This window comes from Oncorhynchus kisutch, linkage group LG19 (genome assembly GCF_002021735.2).
Source record: "Oncorhynchus kisutch isolate 150728-3 linkage group LG19, Okis_V2, whole genome shotgun sequence".
Classification (NCBI taxonomy): Eukaryota; Metazoa; Chordata; class Actinopteri; order Salmoniformes; family Salmonidae; genus Oncorhynchus; species Oncorhynchus kisutch.
In genome coordinates, this window is record NC_034192.2 from 46,765,107 (window position 1) to 46,775,961 (window position 10,855).

The following is a 10,855-nucleotide window of genomic DNA, read 5'->3' on the forward strand; positions in this document are numbered from 1 at the left end:
CATTTTATGTTCCCTTTTATTATATGACCCACCCCTGGCGCCCTCCACAAGGCCAGACAAAATAACTTAAGTCTAGTTAATATTCCTATTGCTTTGCCCCTCTGTTTCAATTGGAAGAGTTCTACTAGTTTAAGAACTTGCTTGGAGCAAAAACACAGACTATACCAAACATTAGGAACACCTTCCTAATATTGAGTTGCACCTCCTCCCTTTTGCCCTCAGAACAGCCTTTAGGGTGTACCACAGTATGAGTCATAATACCCATACAACCTAGTGGTCAAACAGGGAAATGGTTCCAATCATTTTCCATTGGAACCATTTCCCTGTTTGACCACTAGGTTTTATGGCTATTATGAAACCTCCACTGTTGGGTTCTATATGTCGGGGTATGGACACTACTAGGTGTCCATGCCGGATGCTGGCCCGTGTTGACTCCAATGCTTCCCACGGTTGTATCAAGTTGGCTGGATGTCCTTTGGGTGGTGGACCATTCTTGATACACATGGGAAACTGTTAAGTGTGGAAGAACCCAGCAGCATCGTAGTTCTTGACACAAACCGTTGTGCCTGGCACCTACTACCGTACCCTGTTCAAAGCCACTTAAATCTTTTGTTTTGCCCTTTCACCTTCTGAATGGCACACATACACAGTCCGTGTCTCAATTGTCTCAAGGCTTAAAAATCCTTCTTTAACCTGTCTCCTCCCCTTCATCTATACTGATTGAAGTGGATTTAACAAGTGACAACAATAAGGGATCATAGCTTTCACCTGGATTCACTTGGCCAGTCTTTTGTATACTCAGTGTATTTCAATGCCAAATATGATAAAGATGAATAAATATATTTGTGGGAATCAATATGCAGATGCATATACAGATGTAGGATCTTAATTTGACCTATATTGTCACAGCAAAATAATCCTGCAGCAATAGGATTTGAAAGTTTAGTTCATAATGTTGCTTGATTGTGGATAGGCTATTAGTTGGCCACAATCAGGCTACATGAAAAGTGCTAAACTGTTAATATAACCATGATGGTTTTCTGTGAACTTATGCAAATTATGAAGCTCATCTGCATTTCCTGTGTTGCAGGAAAATTCTCAGCAACAAAAGAATGATCAAATTAAAATCCTACATCTGTGAGGTTCACTATTCTCAGCATTGCCCTACAGAGTAACCCTATACCACTGTCGTCGTCGTCGTCCCCTCCGTTGTCTGCAGTTAAACCCTCCTAAAGTGTGGAGATCAAGTGAGGAGAGATCTTGTCCAACAGCGGAGAACGTGCCAGCCAGCAGGTTTACTACCTGACAGGGCCATTACAGGAGTCCTAATCCTTTCTGATTAAAGGAAGCCCTCCTCTCCGTGGCTCTAAAGGGGCCGGCCAGCTCTGTTTTGACAAGTGTTACTACACCGCCCAAGGGTGTGATCACCTTGTCTGCCCGGGAGGACAGGGCGAGGACACAGTTGCAGGTTTAACTGCCACGCGATGTGCCAACTGCCAACGCTGCCACATTGAGAGAGAGCGAGGAGGGAAGGGAGGGGGAGGGAAAGAGGGAGTAGTCTGAGGATTCCAGTGCTGTTTGTTAGCTGTAATCTTGATGCCTTGAGCTCTAGTAAACATTTACATTTTTAATGTTTGCCTATTCTGACAGATCATGTAGCTATTTCATATTTCAAACAATCTTTTAAACCAGGATGTGTTCTTGTGACCCAATTTGGTATCATTAAGCTAGTAAGTAAATGGATAAAGTGTAAATCCACAGGACAGAGTTAGACTGGACTAATTCAGAGCACCATCTAAATGTGTTTTTTTACAGGGACAAGGCCCATAAACATCAAAAAGAGACCAGACCACATCAATACGAAACCATATTCTCTGCTAGGTAACCTTGTCAAACACATCCAGACAGTCCAGAGAACATTTCATCACCATTATGAAAACCTTGATATTCTCCTTGCTCGTTAATGAAGGTTGTGTGAATGACTCAGAACTCAACAGGGGAGAAATACGTGTGTTTTAGTGGTGGCGTTGTTTTCAGTCTGCTGGTAAGGATCGGGGGATAATATCTTCAATAATTGATGTCTTTGTTACTCAGGCCCCAAGGGGCCCCAGATGGACATCAGTAGTATTATTCAGATGTGTAAAGTCTTCCACGGTAGCCTCAGCTTACTGTCCTTTGTCTGAGGCTAGGCACTTCTAATCAACTCCTGTATACTGTGCTCTAATGGGCGGCAGAGGGTGGGGTGTGTGTGTGCAAAGCAATTACAGTCTCGTCTTGAGTGGTTATGTACGGGTGCTTGGTCGAGTGTGATGTATGTTTGCTTACACTGTAACCTCGCCAAACTGACAGGCTTTGTGGGTCTTCAGCGGCGCAAACACGTGTAAGCGAATGCAAGGGCAACCCTGCATCCATTAAGCCATTAGCTCCCGCTGTCGGGGAGGAATGCACCTCACGTTCACCCTTCGCATTCAACCTTCAAGCAACCGGTCTGCCACTTTGGAAGCTGTGGCGTATGACCTTTATCATGACAAACAGGCGGGGAGGGAGATGTGAACAGAATGGCAGCTGGACTGAGGGACATCACCCTGTATATCCCACACCTCTCCCTCTCCCACCCTAACTCTTTACACCCTGGTCTATCTCTGTCCAACCCTCCATCTCTCCCTTTCTCAACTCTATCCCTCTCTCCATATGTCTATCATTTAAGCTTGGGCGGTATACCGTATACCAGGTTATTTGTAAATGGCCACGGGATGGTTTTTCAATACCATTTGAAACTTTTCAATACATTGTAGCTACTTTTTAAGTAAATACCTGCAGTCAACTTGTGCAATGCGTTAGGAGATAAAGCAGGTTATTACATATTATTTGACATTATGAAGCTTATAGTTCCCCAGAACAGCCAGTAACGTGTAAATAGCACAAAGAGAGAAAGCCGGAGCAGGTGAGTCCAGCTGTCTATTGACGGGTCGCGTTTCATATTGAATGTTTTTGGTTTCAATCGAGTGATAAGGGACGTGCAACTATAGATTTCCGTCTGAAATACGTTAGTGCAACACATTCGGCAGAAAATTGGTTAATTTTCATGAACAGAAGTGGAACGCTATTCAGCTGATGCATGGCCATCCTATTTCTAATGTTTATCATGGTTTCTTGAAGTTCATCTTGAATTTTACCAGAGAAAATTAGGTTGGCTATACCAAGAAAAGTACCAGAGAAAAGTAGCTACACATCAGTCAAAGCACTGTCTGCTGATAGAATGCCCATTCTTGAATTCTCATGAGTGGAGAGGTGCAACTGAAGCACAAAATGTGTGTGATGCCCAGCAGAAATGACAAAAATAAGCATTTTAGATCTGCCTTTACAAAACGCAGAATAAGATTGCAGTCAGAGTGCAGTATAACCGAGGTGCAGTACAGTATAACTGCAGTTAAAGTGCACTATGCTGCAAATACTGCTTTAAAAAAAAACGGTAATTTTGCAGTGTAACTGCAGTTATAAACTGGGTGGTTCGAGCCCTGAATGCTGATTTGGCTGACAGCCATGGTATATCAGACCGTATACCATAGGTATGAGAGAACATTTATTTTTACTCCTTATTACATTGGTAACCAGTTTATAATAGCAATAAGGCACCTCGGGGGTTTGTGGTATATGGCCATCATGGTTAAGGGCTGTATCCAGGCACTCCGCATTGCGTTGTGCATAAGAACATCCCTTAGCTGTGGTATATTGGCCATATACCCCCCCCCCCCCCCCCCCCCTCATGCTTTATTGCTTAATTATATTGCAGTACCACTGCAGGCATTCTGCAATTACTGTGTCCAAAATACCACAGTCGACTGCAGTTACTGCACTTTTTTTGTAACTGTTGCTCGTTATCTAAGTAAGATACTGAATTAATAAGGTGCTGCATCAGAACAGACAAGCATGGATCAAAACATTGTTCATGTCTCATTCACATTCGCTTGTAAATGTCTAAACTTACCAAAAGTGACATTCGGTAGCTCCTACATATATTTATAACTTTATGAGCTGGATTGCCTGTCTTTGCCATACTTGTGCTACTTTTGTTAGCATTCTGGAAACAGATTCCCAATGGTCGTTTTTTTGCATTTGTTTGGCGCCCCCTGGTGTATTAAGCATGTAATATTGTAAATCCCAGAATGAAGATACAAAAATCTGGAAACCGCCCAACACTTATATCTTACCCTTTGCACCTCTGTTTCTCAATCTCTCCCACCCCTCCTCCCCCCACTGTCTCGTTCTCTGTAGTTGGGTATACCATGAATGATCTGATCTTCGAGTGGTTGGCTGAGAACCCGGTGCAGGTGGCTGATGATCTGACGCTCCCACAGTTTGTGCTGAAAGATGAGCAGGATCTAGGCTACTGCACCAAGCACTACAACACAGGTGGGACCTTGGTGGAACTTCACTTCCATTGTTCTTCTGGTAGAAACATAAATTACAGTATAGAGGTTTGGGGATTGAATCCAAGTTTAAGAAAAGTTCATAGCATAAAGACGGTGCTTTCTGCTCACTTAGTTTAACTGAGAAAAATATATATAATTAAGTGCTCAATGGAGTAGCAACATCTTCCTTATCAACATGGACCAGTGGCAACTTTTCCAACCTACACATTTAAACTACTTAAATTCTTCTGAATATGCCAAAAAGACTGACACACATACTTGCCATTTCTATTGTTTCCGGTGGCAGGTAAATTCACCTGCATCGAGGTTAAGTTCCACCTGGAGAGACAGATGGGCTATTACCTGATCCAGATGTACATCCCCAGCCTGCTCATTGTCATCCTGTCCTGGGTCTCCTTCTGGATCAACATGGATGCTGCCCCGGCTAGAGTGGGCCTAGGCATCACCACCGTGCTCACTATGACCACCCAGAGCTCTGGGTCCCGGGCCTCTCTACCCAAGGTCAGCAGCAATAACGGTCTACCAACCTCAGGGATGTAGTGTTAAAAAGTAAGGCAAGTAAGCGGGCTGATGGACGGCGAGTATAGTAAGTGCTAGCGCACGTAAACACTATACACCAGATGCGTCGCTGTCAATGCAGAGCTTGTAGGAACCGCTAGATTTGGTGGGTATGTATCAGAATCTTTCAAATTGTTTCAGTCCAATCAAATGACTCCTCTCCCAATGCTGATTGGCTATTTCAGATGTCACTTTAGTAGGCTGGTAGACCATGCCAATTTTAAGTAGACCATGCCAATTTTCGAAGTATGAAGCTAAGATCAATCTGATGTTACACCTGGTTATCGTCACCTGACAGATCAACAGAACGCAATTTAGCGGTCCAGTTCATAACCAACACTTCCAGCATCTGCAATGCTTACCATGACGCACATGTGGAAGTACCTGGATAAGTAACTGCTGCCTCACGCTAGGCCTCTAGGTTTGACGGGTTAAGTAAATATCACAATAGCTAGGTTAGACTGAATAAGGAAATATCACAATAGCTAGGTTAGACTGAATAAGGAAATATCACAATAACTAGGTCATGTCTAGACAGGTAGCTGGCAGACTATTGAATTTCCAATTTGAGTTTGATCTGTTTTGACCTTGGCGTGTTCATGAATAGAGCGGAGTTGGCTTTACCTGGGTCTTACTGTGACCTCACAAGGATGATGTCTGCCTGTATCTTATTGACTCCCATTGGAATTCTGAGCCATTCTGAGGACATGGCTCCATAGTCTGCCTGGTTGAGGGATGGGTTGAAAGTCACACCTCCGTCATTATGCGCACCAACACCTCAATTGATTGGCTATTGATGACCCGGCGACATTGTGTACCCCTTCCCTGCGTCTCCAGGTGTCCTACGTGAAGGCCATTGACATCTGGATGGCCGTGTGCTTGCTGTTCGTGTTCGCCGCACTGCTCGAGTACGCAGCAGTCAACTTTGTCTCACGGCAACACAAGGAGTTCATCAGACTGAGGAAGAAGCAGCGGCGGCAGAGAATAGTGAGTGTAAACCACCACACACACACCTACCTGTCATCTCCTATCACACTGACTTATGCCCCATGTTATGGTGTGCCTATGTTTATTCAGAGACTGACAACGGCAACACACTACAGCTGGCCGTCACATTACATGAGAAAGATCAGCTCGTTTCAGGCTCAGCTCATTCCCATGGTGAGCACTAACTTGCATAGAGGTTTGTGTGCTCCCTGCTCCTCCCGGCACACCATTCCCCTGCTGGGTTAACAGGCTGTTTTCCAGCCTCACATCACTGGAACTCTGGGAAAGTAATACAGGGGGTTTTAAAGGATGAATGAGAGCTTACGACTTAAATTGCTGATCTGAAGTATTACTTTCCAGGCAAACAACCAATCCACCATGTACCCACTTGTAGAGAGTGTAGAGCGGTAGTGCTACTGAGAGCATATGATCAAATGGAAGACCCTTTAGCGAAACAGAATTAAATCTCAAGAGCAGAGACAAGAGTCCGAAAGAATCACATTAAGCTTTGCTCCAAAATGGCTGGGCTGCTTTCCCAGACTTGTAGTAAAGCTTCCACTGTCCAGGGCAGACAAATCCCACAGATTTAATGGACCGTCTACTGGACCCAAATCAATAACAGGGGAGAAAATGATTGTCCACGAGAGCAAGAAGTAACTCCTCCCATAGCGGCTATATCGGTCCGTTAACACAGGACTAGTAAAGGGCCAGTACATTACTTTTGTGAGGAAATATTAATATTGTTTTTTAATTCCTATTTTTCAGGGGGTGTTTCAGCACCCCTACTTCCCTATGACTCCTCCTCTCCACATCAGTTTGGCAATTACTCCCGTTGAGAAATTTGGCTTCCGAGTTATCCATCTAGGGTGGTATTGAAGCAAAGCCTTGGTCTGATGGAGCACACCTGCCTACTGCCACCGACTGACCAGAGTTCATCAATACCTATTGTACCTCCATGGAGAGCAGTTAGACCCTGAGTTCCAAGCACCCATGTACCTCTACTGTATACACTACAGCTTACATCATACAGGAATTAAAATGTGTTATATTGTAGGGTGTTTGCCGAGCCAACAATTGTAGGGTGTTTGCCGAGCCTACTCTAGTTCCTTAAGGATATTTTCCTCAGCCTCCTGAGCCACATTAAATCATTTGGTAACAGCTATGGATGATGAATTGTACTTTCAACATTTTCCTTGAGCACTTCTGACTTAAAGACTAAATAGCATAGCTTGTTTTCCGTTTAGTTCCACATCACCATGTTTGATACATTTTATGTCCACTTCTTTCATCACACGTTTTGGCTCAAAGCTAGTGCTTTAGCTGAATTTGGAATGAAGTAGAGAAGATTTCCTGCACTCAACAAAAAGCAGATTAGCATTTCTGTGGAATTAAGTTTGAGGAACTAAGCGACTCTTTCTCTCGGGACCCTTGTAATATAATAAAAGCTGAGCGAATAAGTACACAGTCCAATGTGCAACTGGTTTCTGACTGGTATTGAGAGAATAGCATGGTTTCAAATGGCATTATTCCAATCTGTGTCCTTGCTCCTTTCCCTACGGAGGCCATGGCCTTGGCCAATCAACCGGGGAGTGTAGAGTCACTGAGGAAAGTGAACGACCTGCCTAGCAACAGCACTACCAGCACCAGCTACCACGGGAACCTGAATCAGCACTGCAGCGCCTGTGCCAGGGTAAAACCAACCCGTGTCACCCCAAACTGAATGTCTTCCGCCACTTCTGATCCCCAAACTGAATGTGGTCTGCTCCACCATGTATCGGCCTAAAACAAGCCCCTTCTCACTCTCCTTCCCCTGGTTTGGCTCCTGACCTTCATTCCGTCCTAATTATAAACATTTATTTGAAGTCCGATGCCTTTATGTCTGCGGCTCCAGGTGTGTTCTCTCCCTCGTCTGTCATCACTTTGTGTGTGTGGGTGGGGGGGGGGGGGGGGGTTCACAGTGCCTTCAGAAAGTATACATACCCCTTGAAATATACTTACCTGTTTGATTTCAAAGTGGCGACAACTACTTGCTGCTCTGACCCCCAGGCCAAAGTCGATAATGTAAAACGTTGGTGTGAATTTCTAGCAGTCGGCTAAAAGGAAAGTCACCAGAAGTGCAACTCCATTTTTAACACCAACTTTTCCACATACACTCAGTTTACACTGGCAATAGGGCAGTTCGGGCAAATACCCGGTGGGCTGGTCCATCTTTAGGATGCAGAGCGGGCGCAGCCCATGGGCATGCAAATGTTATGATTTTTGCTCAGAATGATCACCATTTGGCTAATTGACTGCTGTCCAATTAACCAGACGCTGGCCCAAAATGGACCGACCCAGGGCCGGTGTGTCAGAAATGCCCTGGCCAATTTCTGGTCCTTGTCCACCCCTGCTCTGCAGAGTCAGGACACTGCATGCTGTTGATCCCAGTGGTGAGAACGGCACTCCTCTTCAACAAAGTGTGTACCAAAGCTACCTGACTGGGGCCATGAGCACGGGCCAATGACGATGAGTACCTATTATCTTTAGTGAAACGCATCATTAGACCTCAGCACATGACGTACTGTAGTTTAGGTGGAAGTAGAAGAGATAATTAAGTGCAAGAAGATCTCCTCATCCTTCTGTTGTAAGGTGTAATTTGTCATTGTGCAACAGATAAATGGTTAGTTTCTACCAAGTTCACTTACAGCCAAGGAACAAGGCAGGCAAGTTGGAGAGGGAAACCAATGCTCATTATTGAAGAAAGGAACATGGCGGAGCTGAAGTTGGGCAATAAATGGGGACATATTGGTAACTGCCCTTCACTAAGAGCATCAAGGGTCAGGGAGAGAGACACTCGAGGGGGGGGGGGGTCAATTGACTCACTGCCTTCACACTGACTATTAATCACCCAATTTAGATCCTACATCTCCACTTTCCCCCTGCCAAATGGCATTTCTCAAGGTGTCAAAGGACTGTCAGCGTTAAGCTACATGTCTATTAATATTCTCCACAAAGAAAGGGAACAGGGCGTCTCACTCTGCGTGGAAAGGGTGCCATCCATCACATGGTAATGCCCATTGTGAGTTTTTTGTCGGACCCCGACTTTTCACTCAGGCACCTTGAGAGATCATTAAAAAAAGTGTCCTTAGCCTACAAAGAGAAATGGAGGTCATTTTTGTTATACTGATAATTAAAACGTCCCCTTCGCTTTAATGACGCTGTTGACACTCCAGAAAGGCAGATGATTGAACAAAAGTGATCTTAGGTCGCTGGCTTGATTAATCAATCAAATGTATTTATAAAGCCCATCTCTCATAAAGAATCCATCACACGATTCAACACTTTAGACTGGAAATACATCTCCCTTTAAGTTATATTTTCAGGCATGCTTGATGTTTTTTTTTTTATATCGTGCCCTCACCCTATAGCCCTTTTGCTACGATACACCCCAAATGCCTGCGTCTGAGAATTATCCACTGGGAAGAAATATGAGCTAATGCCAGTTGACAGTGTGAAGCCAATCTGTGTTTTCCTTTTGATCCCCCAGGAAGAGGAACTGGCGAGAGACAGCCGTGGGTTTTACTTCCGCGGCTACGGACTGGGTCACTGCCTACAGACCAAGGACGGAACAACTGTGGAGGGGGCAACAGTCTTCACCCCGCCACCCCCAGCGGTGTCCACTGTTTATGATGGCGAAGCGGTCCGCCAGCGCTTCGTGGACCGGGCCAAGCGCATCGACACGATATCCAGGGCCGTCTTTCCTCTGAGCTTCCTCTTCTTCAATATTTTCTACTGGATCACCTACAAAGTGCTGCGACACGAAGACATCCATGCAAACTTGTAATACGCTCTCTGCTCTAATCCCCACAACTTCCTCATTGTTTCATGCTACATTTCAGTTTTTCTTCTTTCAACCAAAACTGCCTGCAAGATATACATTAAAAAGGGAGGATTAAGTGTTTGAGGCATATGCTTCATAACCATTGATCCTAAAAACTCTGCTCAGGTAGGTCTTCAGGATCTCAGAGCGAGAGCATGTGAGCAGAGAACGAAGTGAAGATATGGATTCAAACTGGTGTTAGATTGCAGTTTGTTTTTTGCATTCTCTTTTATCTTACTCCTCTTGTTTTGACTGGATTACAGCAGATGCTACAGGCGCTACACTAGAGACATAACAATGCTAGTCTTTGAACTTCTGCCTGAACTCTGAAGTCGTTGTCTTTGCCTTTAGCCATATTCCAACGTGAATATTGATTGTAGATGGATGGATAATGCTGACTTGAATTTGAACACTCAATGCATCTTTGAATGAATGTTTTTAAAAAATAACAATTAAAAAAAGGCTTTTTTACAACTTTAGATTGCCAAACAAATGAGGGAGGGATTGGGATATTCTGGATATTTAAATGGGGTGGGGATATGTTGTTTTAACTACATATGACGAGATTATATATGTATCACACACAAATGTATAAACTGTAGATAAACAGAGTTGTTCATCGATTGCACACCTCACAAATGTGTATTTCCTTTTATCTAACATTTGAATAAATGGGATATTCTGCCAGGAAATCGCAATTGCTTTTGCTCCTCTGTCGCTAAATGTATTGTTGGCGGAAGATCGAAATTGCTTGCATCACAGAAGAGCAGAGCTGTAATACACAGAAGATTCAAGACTGACTTTTAAAACAGTCAGGAAATTCCCCAACAGATTTACAGCATCATAGACAATTGCTTTCTGTTATAGTCTTCCATTATAAACTGGGTGGTTGGAGTCCTGAATGCTGATTTTGCCCGAAAGCCATGGTACAGTATATCAGACAATACCACAGGTATGACAAAAAATACATTTTTACTGTTCTAATTGCATTGGTAAGCAAGTTTATAATAGCAATAAG

The 10,855-nt window shown here is 44.0% G+C and overlaps 1 protein-coding gene across 1 annotated transcript in view; it reads left to right on the forward strand.

The window, feature by feature from the left end:
* The window catches only part of glra4a (glycine receptor, alpha 4a), a 71,402-nt gene extending 60,869 nt beyond the window's left edge, over positions 1-10,533 (forward strand). Inside the window, exons 6-9 of the mRNA XM_020452123.2 lie at positions 4,276-4,413; positions 4,720-4,934; positions 5,829-5,978; positions 9,505-10,533. Of these exons, the coding sequence (XP_020307712.1) occupies positions 4,276-4,413; positions 4,720-4,934; positions 5,829-5,978; positions 9,505-9,801 (800 nt within the window). The 3' untranslated portion in view covers positions 9,802-10,533. The remainder of the gene's footprint in view (positions 1-4,275; positions 4,414-4,719; positions 4,935-5,828; positions 5,979-9,504) is intronic.
* The last annotated feature ends 322 nt before the right edge of the window (positions 10,534-10,855 follow it).